Below are 19,035 nucleotides of genomic sequence, written 5' to 3' on the forward strand. Positions count from 1 at the left end.
TTGGATTCAAGAAAGGAACAGGACAGAAAATGCACCAAGAAGGGTGCATATTGTCCTCAACAATAATAACAAAAAAAAGTTCAAACTTTTACCTTCATCTATCTTGTAAGGAACAAGACTAATTTTCTTGGCACTGTTCTCTGGGAAGCAGGAAAATTGAAATTTTATTAAGAATTTTTAAAAATGTTAAGTGCAATATTCATTTTCATTGGTTAAGTAACAGCAACAAGATTTGACCACACAGAACAAATCTTAAGCACCGTTTTGTTCGTTGATGTTTAACCAATACTTTCAAGCAAATGCTACTCCAAGATAAAATCTAACGGTAGACTTTTGTTTTGGGGTGTTGTAAGAATACTGGCTAACGATACTGTTAGAAATTTTACCATATATTTCTCAAACATTTCTGGGGATTTGGTATGAATGTATTCCTAATATATTGTTTGTTACTTTTTTAAATTCCAGTTACATATTTACATGCTTTCCAGGCTTTCACCCATACATTTTGGATCTTTTTCTAAAAGAATAAATTTGTATTTTTTTAGGTTCAACCAGAAGCCACGAAACAAAATACTGACAATACAAACATATTAGTAACAAGTTCAAATTGTGCACCATTAGTGTCACAGGCATTGGTACAAATATCGCAGTAAAATTGAGAATGGAAGCTACCCTTGTATCACTTTTTCAAACTAAACAATCAACAAGAGGGCAATGGTAATAAATAATAAAAATGTAAGTGTTTTGTCCACCCTGAATGGGCCTAGTATTGTTCCCCTTTGATCCCTTCACATCAAGGAAGGAAATCGTGGCTGGCTCATGTACTAATAAAAGGCAGGACATCTTCCGTGCAAAGTAGGGAGCCTCCTTTGCCTAGTCCTGCACTCCAAGGTTCTTCCACAACTTTTCTCAAATTTCATGCTACAATCCTACCATCCCTGCACTATAACCTGCTTCCAGATTCATATTTCTGAAGATTGTGGGTGTACAACGAGGGTTCTCTTGATGGATTATAAGCTTCTTCAACACAATGTTGACAGAATCATTGTGTGGAGAGTTTTAACATTACACAGTAATCCCAACAATATATCTTAGATTTGTGATCAATGACAGTTCCCATGGCTCATAACCTGAGACCATCGCTGTGTTATGAATATGTAATTTCATGATTCAAATGTTTTAGGAATATAACTTTAGTTAGGAATTGAACGTTTAAATGTAAGATGAATGGAAATATCTGATTGAGAAACTGGTAAATAACATGAAGTAAGGGCAATTCAAACAGACTTGAGTAGTTACAGTTCAAAGAGGAACTTTTATTGTGTTGCTGGAATGGTAGTAAAAGATATTCACATCTAGAATTATAATGGATACTTTGGATCTATCTGGAGGAGCCAGTTTGTCTCAAGACATCTCGGAAAATGCTTTGAAGTTGGAGTGTAAACCGGGGAGAATTCAATTGTCCATATAGATTGACCAGATCGAAAAAGCTAAAAGCAACTTGTAAATGCTGGAGGTTTTTTTATGGAATCAGTAAGCCTAGTAAGAGAATCATTGTCTCCATTAGCGATATAAATTATTCAGGTGGATCTCAGAATCAAAGGGTAGTTTTGAAGGTAAAAGAAAATTAGTTTAAATTTCTGTTTGGAATCCCAAGTATGCCACATTGCTATGGAGATAGGCTATGCAGGGAGATTTTTGTGAGTAGTGTTTATGTGTGTTTTTCTCATAGAAGCAACTGAGTCAGCTTGGAAGGCTGTGAGAAGGCATTTGTGTATCTGCCAATAGTCAGAACAAGAAACATAGAGGCCATTAGGAATCAGGAATCCTGATCTGGAGTCACTAAGCAGGAATTGCAAGTGGTGCTCATGCTCGGAATGAAAGGTGCATGAGGAATTAAAATTGGCAGATCTGCCTGGTAAGACTAATGGAAGAGATTGCCAGTGGAATCCTCACAGAGATATCTTTGGAGGCCTAAGTGCCAGACTGGGAAACTGAGGAGAATTAGTGAATTCCTAAGAACTGTGACACAACTTGGTTTGGGCTCAAATGTAAGATTTGTGTGTTTGGTAACTTTTATTGGATTTTTTCATCTGCCAATCCACACACAAATCTGTTTCCTAATGTATGGTCTAAGAGTCAACCAAAGTTGCAATGTAGTGATAAACTCTTCAGTGCTACAATTGACTCACCAACTGTTTTGCTACTTTTCTGGTTTCTGGTTCCAAACTTGTAGCTTTCTGTTATCTCATGTGGCTTAGGATGGAAATGTTCCTCCAACTTGATGATGATGATTGTTTTGAATGGCAAATCTTTTTCCTTATTGACAGCGAGGAGATTTATTAGTGTGCCATCCATTTCCCGGCCAATCTCTGTTAGCAAAATTGTCATGTGCTCAAGACACTTTATTCTGAATTCGGACCCCTTCAGTTTCACCTTCAAGCTCTGAAAAACCTGACCATTCTTTCAACTGATGAACTGAATTCTTCACGAGCTCTAACATATGTTCCTAGCCTTCCCATGTACCCCATGGGGGCAGCCATATTCTGGCATTTCAAATGCAACACAGTACTTTCACCGTGGTGGTCCGTAATAGTGATACAGATGCTAAGTCAGCCTAGGTAAAACAAACTTACCCAAGCCAGTCTAGTCAATAGTTGAATAAGATGATCACTAGGACCATGTAGCAGCCGATTTGACTGATAGTGGTCCCACAATATCTGGAACAGTGAGGCTCAGCACAATCCGATTGAAATCTCCGCCTTCTGAACTTGTTCATCACAGCCCTTTACTGCCTTTTACTGCCAACATTTTTGTACTTTGTTTCCATTTTGTAGTCAAAATCCATTACATAATAGGTGGCACTTGCATAGAAAGACAGACACCCAGATAGCCAGTTCACATGTTTAATAATGTCAATGTGCATCGCGCATGCTTATAATGTATGAATATACTACAATGTACAATTTGGAGGCATCCAAGGAGGAGTACAAGATTAATATTTTTGCAGTGCAGGCTCAGCTGCAAACTACTATAGAGAGCGTGGCCACTTTGAGAAACTTTGCAGCAAAGGTGCTTAGCTCAGGCATAGGTTATTTAAAGAATGCTATGGCTTCTCATTAAGTTGAGAAATGTAGACCTTAATCTACAAAAGCCTGTCTGGTCTGCATGTACCAGGCTGGGAAATCAGATTAAGGTAATCTAACCCATGATTTCAGCAGCCTCAATGCTGTCCAGTGAGCTGTTCTTATAAAAATCCTTCACTAAGCAGAAGCAATGTCAGGAGCTGCTATGGATCATGGCAATGTCTCTCAGGGCAAGATCACATCTGTAATTTAAAAGGTGCAGAAAATAAATTAAACATTAAAATAGTTGAAGCTCCATAGAAGCAGCAAGATTCTGCTTTCCACCAAATGTTCCATTCTCATTCACTTGAAAAACATTCATTTGTAACTTGATTTTTCTTAACTCACAGTTTATGTGGTCCATGTTGTTGCTTGTGTTTGGGACCTGTAGCAGTCCATTCCTTATTTCCACACAAGTACAAAAACTTTCTTAGGACTGATTTTAGTGATTAATATATTGTAATGTGGCAAAAATGAGAAAGACAAAAGGCAACAAAAATGAAACAAGGTTGCAATATTGGGTAACACCAACAATCTTGTTAAACTCGTGGTTAAAATGGCTCTTAGCCCATATGTTAGTGCAATCTCATTTTACAGATACCGCAGGCTAATGTAACAAAAGTATACTCTTGCCCATTGTCCATGTCAATTGGTTTACTGATCTGAAGCAAGACATGGTGGCTTACTATAAATATTGGTCACATTTTGGAAAAAACCAACAACAGGTATTGAAAGAGTGTGGGGAGCAAGAAGCATCTCTGTCAAGCAAGAGGGACCAACAGTGAAAGATTGTTGAAATAGGTAAGTAATGGAGTGGTTACTACAAACAGCGCAGGCTATATTTTACAATTGTATGTTTATCTCTAACTATTTAGCCCAACTAAACACTTTAGTTCGGCCTTTCACAGTAATCAGAAATATATAAATCAAGCACAATTGAAATAATGATCATTGTCATTAAATGTTTTGTGGAAAGCTATATGATACTGATAGTATAAGATGAATTCTATTGAAAGTCTCTGCTATGGTACCTGCAGAATTACTTTCCCTTCCAGTGTGATGTGTACTTTGCGTACTAAATTTATGTGAGCCATGTAAAAAAAAAACTTTCTAACTTTAAGAAGACCTTAATATTTCTTCCTTCAATAGTAGCGGATCAATTGAAATTGAGCTAGAGGAATAATTACCTGTGAAAATATTCTGAATGTAGATATTTGGTGTCAGAATGAGATGCTGGTGCTGCATCACTAGAGCCTCCAGGCTCTTCTGTTGAGATGGGTTTCCAATAATTTGCAGAGCAGACATTGTAAAGTGGTTATTCTCTTATGATTAAGGCTTATCCTAAATACTATTCTCATTGTTTTTCTGTCCAGCCTGCATTAGAACAGTGCACTCATTGTAGTACCTGGATATACAAAAAAAAGGGTGAACAAGAATTAAAAGGATATCACCAATGGAGACAGTTCTGTGGGTGATATTACTGATTGTCTTAGGATCACAGGCACAAGCAGGTAAGTCTGTGTTAAATTCCAACAGTTCTTATTGACAAGTGACACACAAATTAAAATGTAACCCTTTTTTCATGACTCAAGCTCATCCTGAGGTAATTATCCAAACTCTGGAGGTAGCAAAATGTTAACAAGAAAAACTGGGCAAGATGCTTAAAATTACCGAAATTTAATGAGCAATCTGGATGTTTTAATTAGAGCCAGAGTTGCCAGAAGGCATATTGTATATCACAGAAGAAAAAAAAAACAGCTAAGTATACTTGATTACATTTAGGGGTAATAAAAAAAAATTAAACTCTGTAAATTCCCAACTGATGGGATGAACCATGTTAACAATAGCACATTAACACACCACCAGAAAGGATGGAATAGTGTAATGATTGTGAGTCTAGCTGATATGATTGTAACTGTTTTTTGTTTGACAGGCTCTCTGCATATACCTGGAAATGAAATTGTGAAGGAAAATAGCCCTGAGTTTAAAAACCCTGATATTCGAGAAATTTATGATAGTGTTGAAGGCACTGACAGTCATAAAGGAGTAAATGCACAAAATCGTCAGGAAAAACCAAAAGGGGTAACTGCATAATCTTTAAAAGGAATGTATTTCCTTTCTTGAAAATAGATTATTGAAATTATTTTGACTGAGCAGATTCATATAACAAATATTAAAACTGGCTAATTAAAAATGAAGTAATACACCATTGTGATTTACAGTTATATGTGGTCAAAGAACTAATTATCAATCTGATCTTTTGGAGCAGAATACGATGTGGGTTTGTTAGAGCTCTAACAAGCTGATCAGATGGGTTTATATCCATAGTATCTTGTAAGGAGAGTTCCCAATCTCATCCACCCAGCCTTTGCTTTGATTTTGACTGTATATTGGTTTAACTTCATGCCTGCCATGCTCTGGTTTATACACTACAGTACATCTTACTAAACAGTACAGGTATAATTCTTCATTGGGACTTTCCTTCTGCCCTGCCCCATGATAGCCAACACTATAAATGGATCCCGCTCAAGCACTGCATGCCTCCCTTTCAAACTTGTTATCATTGCTCACTCCCCACCAAAAAAAAACATTCCTGACCATCTTTTCTTGCTAACTGCTGCCTCCTTTCTAATCTTTCTATCCTCTTAAGCTCTTTGAACATATGATTATTTCCTGACTCTCCATTAGCTCTGTGTTTGAATCCCTCCAATCTGTTTTCTGCCCCTCACTGGCATGGTAAAGTGTTAGAAATTGGTATTTTCTATTGTGAAATGAGCACAGAGTGTACTAGTTTTGCAATGGCTTTTGTCAAATGGCCTTACTGTGTCCTTGGCGCATTATTCCTCTTCAGCCTCTCTGCAGTCTTCAACATGTTAACCACACCATTCTTGTGCACCCTCTCCTCCAAAAGTGCCAACTCTAAGACTGACCTCACGTTGTTCCACCTATCTAATTATAGCCAAGTAACACTAATAATGGCCTCTCTTCTCACCCTTACACGCAAGGAGCTGAATGGTCTACTCCACATATGGTGTTGCCAAGAGGATTCATTCTGGACCCCTTTTTCTTCCTCATTAATATGCTGTGTCTTGGCAACGGCATCTGCCAACATGGATCATAGGAACAATATAGACCATTCAGCCCCTTGAGGCTGTTCCACCATTCAATCAGATTAGCACTGATCCATATTTTAATTCCATTTACCTGCATTGATTCCATATCCATTAATAATTTTACCTAACAAAAAAATTCTTTCAATCTCAGTTTTAAAATTTTCAATTAATCAAGCCTCAACAGGATTTTGGGAGTTCCAGGCTGTCACTACCCACTGTGTGATGAAGCAGTTCCTGATTTTGTAGCATAAAGGCCAAATGTTAAATATGTAAATATATAGTTTCCATCATCAGTGACATAAGATCACATGACAACAGAGCATGGAGAGAGATATTTCTATGTAGAACCTCATGCTAAGTCTGTATTGTATGTGCTTAGTATAATGTTCAATAAAAAGTAGAGTTTACCAACAGCCTTGCCTCCAGCATTATCCGTAAGTCCAGACCAATGCCTACAACATCTAAGACCCATAACAATAACAATCGAGATTTCACCTCCGAGTGACCTAATCCAAAATTTAATAACATTCACCACAACCTTTATCTCAGCCCATCTATCACTGAAAACCTCATACACACTTTTACCAACTCTTGACTCAATTTCTCCTTGTCAGCCTCCAGTTTCCACTCACCACAAACTCTGAGTCACCGAAACTTTTTTTGCTGGAACCCTATCCCCCAACAGATTTTGCTCATCCATTACCCCTGACTTCACTGACCTACATTGGCCTTGGTTTCCTTGTAGATTAAATTTTAATGTGTGTTCCTCTGTTTCGGTTCTCAATGATTTTTGCTTTCTACTATCTCCGTAACTACCTTCAATACAGCAGCTCTCCTTCTACAGATCTCCCTTCCTCCAATTCCGGCTTCTTGTTCATCCATTCTCCTTTCATTCCATTACAGGTGGCTTTTGTCTTCAGCCACCTTGACCTCACTCTCTGGCATTCCCTCACTAAATCCTCTGCCTCTCTACCTCCCCTCCACTGTTTTTAAAGCACTCTTTAAAGCTCAGCTCTTCAACTACAAGCATTTGTTCATCCCTCCTAATCTGCTCATCCATTTTCCTCAAATCTCTCTGAAGCGCCTTGGGATAATTTCTACATATAAGGCATATATACTTGAACATTTTCGTTGATGGTAGTGGTGGTGTTCATCCAGTTACACAACACAAGCAGTCTACCTACAATAATTGCTGATTTCCAAAACATGCCATGTGGCTTTCTTAATTAAGATTATATTAGTATTCAGGGCACATCATAAACTGGGACATGTATATAAACAAGTCTGTTAGCTTTGAAACAAAAACAGAATTACCTGGAAAAACTCAGCAGGTCTGGCAGCATCGGTGGAGAAGAAAAGAGTCGACGTTTTGAGTCCACATGACCCTTCAACAGAACTGAAGCATAGTTAGGAGAGGGGTGAAATATAAGCTAGTTTAAGGTGGGGGGCGGGGGGAGAGAAGTTGAGGGTGGGGTGGTTGTAGGGACAAGCAAGCAGTGATAGGAGCAGATAATCAAAAGATGTCACAGACAAAAGGATCAAAGAGGTGTTGAAGGTGGTGATATTATCTAAGAAAATGTGCTAATTAAGAATGGATGGCAGGACACTCAAGGTACAGCTCTAGTGGGGGTGGGGTGGAAAGACTGACAAGGTATTAGTTGTAGATTTAAAAATAATGGAAATAGGTGGGAAAAGAAAAATCTATATAAATTATTGAAAAAAACAAAAGGGAGGGGGAAGAAACGGGGTGGGGATGGGGGGCAGCCCGGAAGGCTGTAAAGTGCCTAGTCGGAAGATGAGGTGATGTTCCTCCAGTTTGCACTGGGCTTCACTGGAACAGTGCAGCAAGCCAAGGACAGACATGTGGGCAAGAGAGCAGGGTGGAGTGTTAAAATGGCAAGCGACAGGGAGGTTTGGGTCTTTCTTGCGGACAGACCGCAGGTGTTCTGCAAAGCGGTCGCCCAGTTTGCGTTTGGTCTTACCAATGTAGAGGAGACCGCATTGGGAGCAACGAATGCAGTAGACTAAGTTAGGGGAAATGCAAGTGAAATGCTGCTTCACTTGAAAGGAGTGTTTGGGCCCTTGATATCTGTTTAGGTTTCTGCTCAGTTCTCACTGGCATGGTAAATTGTTAGAAATTGGTATTTTCTAGTGTGAAATGTGCACAGAGTGAACAAATTTTGCAGTGTGCCACCGTCCTATATGTATTGGCAATGGTCCCACTGTTAAAAGTCATGTAGCCTATTTGTTTTTAGATGTCTGCAACTTCACACTTTAAAAATAATTCTCAATCATTCTTGAATCCCTCCATGGCCTTATCCCTCTCTAACTCTGTAATCTCGTCCAGCCCTACAATCGTCCAAGTACTCTGCACTCTTCCAACATCGGCTTCCATTTCTCCCTTTGCCCAACCATTGATGGCCATTTGCTCATCCATCTAGGTCCTATGCTCAGAACTTCCTGCAATAAATGGTAGGATACTAAGAAGTATAGAGGGTCAGAGGAACGTTGAAGTGCAGGTCTACAGATCCCTGAGGTAACAGGACAGGAGATAAGACAGTTAAGAAGGCAAACGGGATACTATTCTTCATTAGCCAAGACAGAATATAAGAGCAGGGTGGTTATGCTTGAGCTGTGAAGGTACTAGTTAGGCCACAGCTAGAGTTCTGTGTACAGTCTGGTCACCAGAATAGAGGAAACTCTCTGGATTTCCACCTCTTTCTTCCTTAAAATCTACCTCTTTAATCAAGCTTTTAGTCACAAACCTTAATCATTGAATCATAGAAATTTAAGGCAGAGGCCAAAAAAGAACTTTCCAGCTCTTAGTCCATAACATTGTAGGTTAATGCACTTGAAGTACATATCCAAATCCCTCTTAAATGTATTGAGGATTTCTGCCTCCAGCACTTTTCAGGCAGTGGGTTCTGGATTACCCCACCCTCATGGTGAAAACACTTCTCCCCAGTTCTCCCCTAATCCTTCTACCAATTACATTAAATGTATGCCTCCTGGTTATTGACCTCTCTGCCAAAGGAAGTAAGTCCTTCCCATCCACTCTGTCTAGGCCCCTCATAATTTTATACATCTCAATTAAATTTCCCTTTGTCTCTTCTGTTCCAAAGGTAAACAATTCCAGTCTGTCCAATTTTTCTTCATTGCTAAAATTTTCCAGTCCAGGCAACATCCTTGTAAATCTCCTTTACCCTTTCTAGCACATTTGCTTCTTTCCTGCATTGTGGTGACCAGACTGTACATTAGTACTCTAGCTGTGGCCTAACTAGTACCTCTACAGCTCTAGCATAACTTCCCTGCTCTTATATTCTATGCCTTGGCTGATAAAGAATAGTATCCCATATGCCTCCTTAACTGCCTTATCTACCTGTACTGCTACTTCAGGGATCTGTAGCCTGCACTTCAAGGTCCCTTTGCTCCTCTATACTTCTCAGTATCCTAACATTTATTGTGTATTCCCTTGTCTTGTTTGCCCTCCCAAATGCATTACCTCATACTTCTATAGATTGAAATTCTATTTGCCACCTTTCTGCCCACATGACTAGTCCATTGATATTTTCCTGTAGTCTATAGCGTTCTTCTTCACTATCAACCGCACAGCCAATTTTTATATTACCTGCAAATATATCCTTCATTGGCTTAGAGCCAATTTTTACCTGATTATGCTTTTCTGAGTGTCTTTGAGTGTTTTTCTACATTAAATGTGCTATCTAAATGCAACTTGTTGTTGAGGAGTCAAAGGGAAGGCGATTTTCGTACTTGCTTATCTATGGATTTTATTTGTTCCACTATGTACAGGTAATAGTACAGACTGAATATGGATCTGTGAAGGGATATGTTGATACAGTTGCTACCAAGACAGTTAATATTTTCAAAGGGATTCCCTTTGCTGCACCGCCAGAACGATTTCAGAAACCTAAACCACACAAAAAATGGACCGGTAGGACTCGATGCAAACACTAAACAATAAATGAAAAGCTTTATTTTGACCAGATAGAAAAGTCAGACATTGATGTGTCTTTTAAAACAAGTGCAAATATTTTTTCATGATGTGGAGGCACTTTGCAAATCCTTCAGGATTAGACAGCTACTAATTAACAGCAATTCTCTTTTTTACTTGATTAGTCTGCTCTGGAAAATTATGTCTGTACATTTACAGTTCAAAAACAATAAACATTTTCCTATTTTCCTGTATGTAATATAATTCCAATTATAATATAGTTTTAATTTTGTCTTACTTTAAAATTTAATCATAAGTTTTGTTTATAAATGGTAAATAGTGGGTGCATAATCTTGGTAACATAATCAAGCACATGATTGTGGTAGAGCTCTTCCCTGCAGCAATGTTTTAATTATTACAAACACCATTGTCAATTACTTCTTCATCTTGTGATAACCTCCTTAATATACAATCATAGCAATTACACAGAAGGGAGCCATTTGCCTACCTGTTTCTTCAACCCAATTCAGTTTCACTCCCCTGCTCTTTCTCTGTATTGATCCAATATTTTTTCAGTTCTCTTTTAAACTATGCTGTTAAGATCCCTGCCTCAGTAGCCACTTGTGGTGAAAGAGTCTTAAGTTCTATTAGTCTCATCTGTGAAAAAAATCTTCCATCTTCTCCATTACTCATTCACTGATAACCCTCGGTCTGTGTGTCTTGGTACTAGATTGTTAACAAGTGAAAACAATATGTAACTAGTTACCCTACAAAAACATTCAGAATTAAAAGAAAAACTATTATATTTCTCCTTAGTATTCTCTATTCTAGTGTCTCCTATAATGAGGAACCCAAAACTACACACAATGAGGGTGAAATTGGGCTATACAAATGGAAAAAGCAATTGGGCATGGGGTAAAAGGGAGTACTTGATTTGCTATTAGTTCATTTCACACTACTAGCGTAGATCAATTGCACCCTCACTATTTCAACAATGGCTTAACCAAAATGTTGTATTAATTCAAAATCATTAGGTTGGGAGGAGGTGCGGGAAAGAGGGTGGGGGATGGGGGGAGGGGTTGAATCCTGCATCAGCCTCCAGTCACAACCCAGTGTAAATGCACCTGATCTTACCAGGCATTCCTCACCAATGGGGTGGATGTGAATCCCATATAGATGTCCAAGTCATCCTTGTGGCCAAGACCTCCAAAAATCATAAACACAATGCTTTTTAAAATAATATTACATGGCCCCCATTTCCATGGGCCTGCTGGAGGCAACCTCTTCCCCTTCCTGGAGAATGGCCCAACCCTTGCTTATACCCACCTTCAGTTTGTGTTTTTGACCTCTTTGGTATGGGGGCACACCGACCTGCTAAAGCCCCAACACCAGATGGCCCTTTAATACCCTAGGACCTTTTCTGGGGTCAGTAGTAGGGTTGTGGTAGGGCATTTCCCTATACATTAACATGGATTCACTCCCTTCCCGAGGACTTTCAGAATCTCTATGGTTTCCCCAAAAAGATTCAATCAGACTAGTTATGCATGTTTTGCTGTGTATAAATTCAAGCTAACTGCTCCTGTGCAGCCCATGCTTTTCGAAGTGCTCACTAATTTAAAACGCATTTCAGGGACAGAGAGGGCCAATTTTTTGAACAGACAACACCAATGGGTAGCCTCACTGGCTTTTTTGGAAAGTTACAGGAAGGTAGTTTGGAAAATTACAGGAACTCCAATCATTTTAACAGTTAATTTCTGTATAATAAATGCTGAGGTCTGAAGTGACACAAATTTAACTTTCACACTTAATTGTACCATTTTGTACAATGGGCAGAATATTATTACAGTCAGGTTGTGCATTAGAAGGCACCTTCTACACTCTGCTTCAAACTGACATGGTTATGCCCATGATACATTGTTAATTGTACACACTTAGATAATTATCAGATGGTCCCGTCATTGGATAAATAAGGAAAAGAAAGGAGGCGATAAAGGAGAAGTCAGATTGAAAGGAGCCAAAAAATTAAATCAAGTAGTAAAGTTGGGCAACAAATGCTGGTCTTGACAGTGACACTCACATCCCATGAAAGAATAAAAAAAAGTAAGATACAGTAAAGCGGATGGTGAAGACAAAATGAATCAAAGAGGGACTTGAATGAAATATATGTGTCTGCAATTCTTCTTGCCTACATTTATTCAAAGCTCTGTTCTCTCTGCAGGTATCTTGGAAACTACAAAATATGGAGAAGAATGCTTACAAATAAACCTCAGAGGTGTAACTGGGAATGAAGACTGCCTCTATCTAAACATTTGGTCCCCACTAAGGAGTAAGTTAACGTATACTTGTTGAATGTGGCGGTTTTCTTTAGGTATATAAGCTTGTGATGTTAAATTCTTTCTGTTTTTTGTTTTATTATGCATGCAGGGTTATTTTCAAAGTTGTTGGATGTAAAAAAAAAAACCTCTGATAAAAACTCGTGAATTCAGAAACCACACCAATACAACTTCGAAGTGTATCTGTTCTAACAATGTAACCTCAGGCACTCACAATGATAGAGGTCATTGGAGGACCCAGTGTGAATGCTAGGATATGCTTTCTGGGGCTGACCTTGCCACAGAATTGGGTGAGCAAATGTGCCACTATTGCTGCACCAGGTATCTTCCAGAGGAGCTGTCTGGAAATTCTGGCAGAGAGCCCAGGACTCCCACCCAGGTGAAATGGCCAATGTTTACCCACTGGCCCTCTTTATAAGGGGACCAAAAATAGTTTAAAAGATTTACCAATCTTCAGAGATCCACGCCCCAACCCGTGCTTGGACCCCACTTTGGCTGGCTGGCATGCTGAGACGCCTGGTCTCAGTTGGCTTACTGGCCTGCCACTCTTCAGCCAAGTCAGAAACAAGGAAGGTTTATGAGCCCCTCCAACTATGCTTCTCTTAGGCTGCTGTCCCTGGTAGGCGGGATTGCACTGGATAGGCTGCAAGTTTATGGCCCCATGGATCTAATGAAAGCAGCCACAAAGTATTAAAAAAATCACCTTCCTTTACTTGCTGGCCGGGGTTTCTCACTTTTGCACTTGCCAGTCTTTGAATTTTGGACACTGTTATGAATGTAGTTGGCAGTGGTAATTGTGAGTTGTAAGCTCACAAGCAGAAAGTTGTGGCATCAACTCCAAAATGAAAGAAAGAACAAACGAAGGATTCATGAACAATGTTAGAGACCCTCTGAGAAGCATCTTTTCTTCCCACATTATCACAGAAACAGTTATACAGCTAACCAAACAGATGAATGTATGAAGAAGAGTCAACTCAAAACTTTAACGGTTTCCCTCTTCACGGATGCTGCCAGACTTGCTGAGTATTTCCAGCACTTTGTTTTTAGTATAGGTGAATGTACAACTCCACCTTCACCGCCAATATACTGCTGTCTGTCACTATGCCATAAGAAGGCATTGTTTTAAAACTATAGTGACTATAAATGCTACAATTTGGAAGAGATACTTCCATTTAAGTGTTTATTCAGGTAAGGCAGAAAGAAAACTGAGGAAAAATCTCATTTTCTAACACCCCGTTTAATTTTCTGTGTACACATAAAGGGTAATTTTCCAATTATACATTTCTGACAAGAAGCACAATTTTCTAATGATTAATTTAATAACAGAATTCATACCTCCACTTCTTTTTTGTGTATAAAAGGGTGGAAAAATAATTTAAATTCAAACAAATATTTTTTAAAACATCTATTCAGAAAATGAACTATTACCAGTGATGGTTTGGATCTACGGAGGTGCTTTCATTATTGGATCATCTTCAACTTCACTCTATGATGGATCTCAAATCGCTGCCCGAGGCAAAGTTGTTGTTGTGTCATTTAACTACCGCCTGGGACCCCTAGGTTTCTTAAGTACAGGAGATGCAAATGCACCAGGTCAGTTTCACTGTTGTTACTGGAATTCATGAAATGAATGAATAATAAATGAATGAATTAATCCTTTAATGAGAACTACCATATGAACAAAATTGCAGCATGCCACTTATAAGGCTGCAGGAGCAGAGAACACAATATTAAATAAAGCCAAATCTTTCATATGTCCCTCATTGTAAAATGCTCCCAGGCAGGATGTGCGTTTGGGCTCATGTTTCTAGATATGGTGAATTTTAAACCTTGGGCATGCTATCAGACCAGCATCTTACCTATAGTGCCTTCAGTGTAGAGAAATAGCCAACTAAGCTACGCAGACACCAAGTGAAAGGAGGAGAGATTAGCAAGATTGATGAAAACAGGGGGAAAAGTAGGTGAAGAGACAGGAGTTTGGAGAGGGAATTCTAGAGAATGTGATTTGAGTGTTTGAAAGCATGGTTGGCCAATGGCATGAGGCAGAAACCAAATTAACAGAGAGTTCAGCGGAAGGATTTGTAGGGCTAAAGGCATCAGAGATAGGGAGGGGCAAGGCCAATGAAAGGATTTAAAGACAATGGACTGAATCATCCCAGATTTTCACAAAGTGGAGTAGCAGGTGGGGAAAAGGACATTTTACCAGCCTGCTGCAATGGCAGCTTTTCACGCCATATTGTCCGACTCCCAGCTCGTCCCACTCATTAATAACTTATTCACAGGGAACACGCCAGATTGCTGGTAGGTTGGCCTCAGTTTCACCTGCCCCGGCGTCATCGCAGGCCTTCAGTAATCTGGGCACCGTATTTAAAGGGCGCCCCTGCACAGTGCTAGCTCTCTCTAAGGCATTGGAAGCTGCTGCAAAGCCATGGCTGCCAAATGGAGGAAACATGCTGCCCCCAAATTTAGTGACACCTCCCTTGGCCTGCCGTGAAGCCCTCTACCCCCAGCTCAAGGTGACAAATCCAGCATGGGAGGCGGTGGCAGCAGTGGTTAGTGTCAATGCCCTGCAAAAGAGAACAGCCACCCAGTGCCAAAAGAGGATGAATGATCTCCTCTGTTCCGCCAGGGTGAGTCACTCTTCTCATCGCGCTTAACTCACATACTCACAAACCCATCACACATCCACAGGGAATCTCACTCACTGCCAGTTCAAGGGACTTGACCACTCACTCTCTCACACAAACCTTCATCTGCCCCGTGAATCAGGTCCTCATCTCGTCCATGGCACCACTCACCACCCACACATGCCAGGCATCCTGTTTACACTCTCTCTATCTGTATTCAAGCAGGACAAGCTGGCACACAACAAAAGGGAGAGGTCGCAGAGGGTCTACAACCCTGTCGGCCAATTGCTCTGCTGCTCCCTAAAGTGCACATTAATTTGCAGTCTGCGCCCAAGGGGTGAAAAGTTCTGGAGCATTTGGTGGCACTTTCATGTTTGTTCATTACTTGAATGGGCAGAAAAGCTTCAGAGGCCCGACTCCAAACATGTCAATGGGACTGCAGCTGAATGGCCTCAGCTGCGGAAGAATGCTCACTTTTGACAAGATTTTCCAAGTGCATGGCCACTTCAATCACTCATTTCCCCATACACCTCCGGCATGTGCTTGAGTATTTCCTTCAGTCTGTCTGCGCTGCCTTGTCCCCATCCGCCCCGGTGTGTGCATGAGTATTTCCTTCAGTATGTCTGTGTTGCCTTGACCCCACCCCTGACGTGCGCTCGAGTATTTCCTTCAGTCTGTCTGTGCTGCCTTGCCACCCCCACCACTCCCGGTCTGACCCGCACTGGAGCCCTTGGCCCGGCACCATACTGAAAGCCAGCCAGGAACTTGCCTGTGCTCCCTACAAATGCGTGGGACCCCTTCCTTGGTGTCCTACAGGCAATGCTCGCGACCATTGCACAAGGTTGTGTGCACTTACCTCTGAGTTCCCCTTGAAGTTCAGGTTGCCAGGTGCCTGCCTTTTAAAGGCATTCGTGAAGCACACTGTTCTGAAGTCATGCCAACGTGGGCGGTGAATTTGATGTGTGGGGATGATTCTGGCAAGCAGGACTTATAATTAGATGCAAATGTATCAAAACGACATTCCCGAAGCGGTAGGAAAAACGTCCTGCCAGTGATGGGTGGAGTGGACAATCACAAACTGATTTCACGATGGTGTAAAACTGATTTTTGGCCTTCCTGCCATATTGTTATACCTCTGCTCACCATGACACCTGCTGCCAGTGGGACTGGAAAATTCCAGCCTATGGACTAGAAATTAGATCATGTTGCACCCGATTCAGAGGTGTGAAATAGGTATCTATGAGTATATTATGATGGGTGTTTGTGTTCTTTCTGCTGGAAATGCTTCAGCATATTGGTTAGGGCTGTTCAGTCAACCTTTGCCTCAAACTGGATATGCAAATCAGAGGCCTACCACCAATTTCACACTTCTTTGCCAAACTGGTATGCAAATAATCACAGCCTATGTCATGCATACTGGCTGTGGTCATTGTCTTCAGGCACTCGGTAGCCAAATGAACAGTCCTTAAAAGAACTATTGGACGTCGCCGCATGAATGGTAGGTTCAATATTTTTTTATTATCTTATTGTGGTGCCAGGAGAAACAGGAGTGCAACTCCTGGTTCCACATGAAAACTGCGGGTCACGTACCGTTGCCAACCACCATGCCCCCCCCCCTCCGCTTTCCTCTGGTCCTGATTTTGCTACCCCCTCCTTGAACTGACTCTGTGACTGCGAATGGCAGTCACAGCTAGATCGCCAGTAGTATCCTAAAGAGTCTGGCAAGCTAGTTTGCTGTCGTTTGCCACTGGCTTCATTAGGTATGTGCAGTGGGCATTGCACCAGGAATATTCCCGATTCAGGCACAATCCTTTTTCCTGTCCAATGACTGGAACTTATAAATTAGCAGTAGACCAGAAAGCAATGTTGGCTGGGGTGGGTTTAGTGGGCAAGCGGGATTTCGGTGCAAATTAGGATATGTTGGATGAAGTAGAATTTCTGGAAGGCAGGGTTGGAAGAACAGCAAGGAGAGTATTGCTGTAACCAAATCTGGGGATGACAAATACACATCTGGCATTTATCAACAGCTAATGGGCTAAGATAGGTTTGGAGGTAGGAGAAGTTACAGGGATGAAACCTAAACAGTCTTTGAGCTAGAAAGGATTTTGGGCTGTGAAACTTAGCTCACCATGAACAGGATGCTGAGTTTCCAAATACCTGGTGTCGCCTGAGGCAGTGGCAAGGGAACAAGATGGAGTCAATTGTGAGGAAGTGGAGTTTAGTGACAAGGACTGAAGACCACAGTTTCAGTCATCCAAAGTTTAGCTGGAGGATATTATAACTCATCTAAGACTGAATGTCGAATAAGTATTTGATTGAAGGGGTAATGGAGTGGCTGAAAGATGTTGTGGAGTTAGTGATGGGTATCATTGGCATAATTGTGGAAACTGATCCCGCATCAATGGACACCTCCTCCACCCAGAACCCCACCCCAAGCAAAAGCAAAATGCCCAAAACCTGTATAATGGCAGAACATATCTTTGGGTTCAGAGAGCATTGATAAACTACTTGAGTTGTGTTTTCAACATTCAGTATGCCAATCGAACTCCTCTGTTGTGTTCTTACCTTGTATTACAAACCAACCTAATTATTACTCTGAACAGATTTAGAGTTGTGTAACTTTTATTTGTAGCATACTTTAAAGTCTGCATCTGCTGCAATGCATCTGCCCAAGTTGGCTCTTAAGTAGGTGACTAGAAAGAACAGGTAACTTGGAGTGACTTACTCTCCAATATTCTATTTTTGTCGGAGTCATGTTTCTTATTTTAGTCGGAAACATACACGTTCTGTTTTGCAATCAGAAACCACCTGCAGGAACCTCACATCTTTTATCTTATGTTGTTAGTGATGTTGGAAAGGCCCCACTTGTTATTTAGCCCTTCTTGCCCTCAGAAGGCTTCCTCCTTCAACCACATCAGTCCTTCTTGTTGGATAATTCTTTCCTCATCCTCCAAGTAGATTTGTATAATTATTGGCAGGAATTTATTATCAACAAAACATTAATCTTAAACATTCTAAACAAGCTCACAGGGTAATGCATATTAGTCCTATGTCAGAAACTCATGTGCTTGAATTTGATGAGAAATCATGAAAATGGCTTCTCCAGGCTTATTCACAACCCAGAGTTTTGAAGGTAATCAGAGGTTTCTTTCTAATAATCAAACATGGTATCTATCTTATACCCTTTCAGTTTGTCCTTCCTAATGCAACCCACCTCACGTTTCACAACCATTCGTTTCCAATAGTTTGCCAAGGTCTCATACTCTTTTCATACTAGACAATCATTCCTAAATATTGCACCCAAAATCAAAACGCCTCTGGTGTATGGACTCATGGTACCCCTTACTGTGATAAAAGCCTGTGTATCAAAAGCTTTTCCCATCGACTGTATTATGAAGGGTTTTTGAGAACATGACAGGGAAAAGACAGGTTTTAGGAGAACATCATTTAAATAATTCATTCTATATTATAATTTTGTCTCTATCAAAAATATTAAAAATATGGAAAAAATTATTGATACTCTTACACTTGTGTTGTTCCCATGATGGTCTAAAGTACAGAATTTAGAGGTGATTGTGGTTCTGGGACAATTTTGCAATATTGCCCTTCTCAATGGTAAAGGTTGCAGGAGAGGAATGAGTTATCAAACTAACCTTGATGAATTATTGCAATGAATCCTGTAGATAGTACATACTGCAGTTACAGTGTAGCCTGATGGAAACTGAATCCAGAGGCACGGGGAAATTAACTGCTGTGTCTCCGATGATGCTGAACCTTTTGAGTGTAGGGGGTGATTACATTGGGCAACACTTTTTATTGGTAGAATGATTAATTTGTAAACAACCTATTTTTAACCACAAGAACATATAACTTCTAACTGACCTT

The 19,035-nt window shown here is 40.4% G+C and overlaps 1 protein-coding gene across 1 annotated transcript in view; it reads left to right on the forward strand.

Moving 5' to 3' along the window:
• The first annotated feature begins 2,940 nt into the window (after positions 1-2,940).
• Positions 2,941-19,035, forward strand: part of LOC144686125 (bile salt-activated lipase-like) — a 36,020-nt gene continuing 19,925 nt past the window's right edge. The window contains exons 1-5 of the mRNA XM_078551269.1: positions 2,941-3,091; positions 5,059-5,207; positions 10,049-10,190; positions 12,409-12,510; positions 13,925-14,116. Coding sequence (XP_078407395.1) covers positions 2,941-3,091; positions 5,059-5,207; positions 10,049-10,190; positions 12,409-12,510; positions 13,925-14,116 — 736 coding nt within the window. The remainder of the gene's footprint in view (positions 3,092-5,058; positions 5,208-10,048; positions 10,191-12,408; positions 12,511-13,924; positions 14,117-19,035) is intronic.

The sequence above is a fragment of the Cetorhinus maximus genome, chromosome 10 (genome assembly GCF_964194155.1).
Source record: "Cetorhinus maximus chromosome 10, sCetMax3.hap1.1, whole genome shotgun sequence".
Taxonomy (NCBI): Eukaryota; Metazoa; Chordata; class Chondrichthyes; order Lamniformes; family Cetorhinidae; genus Cetorhinus; species Cetorhinus maximus.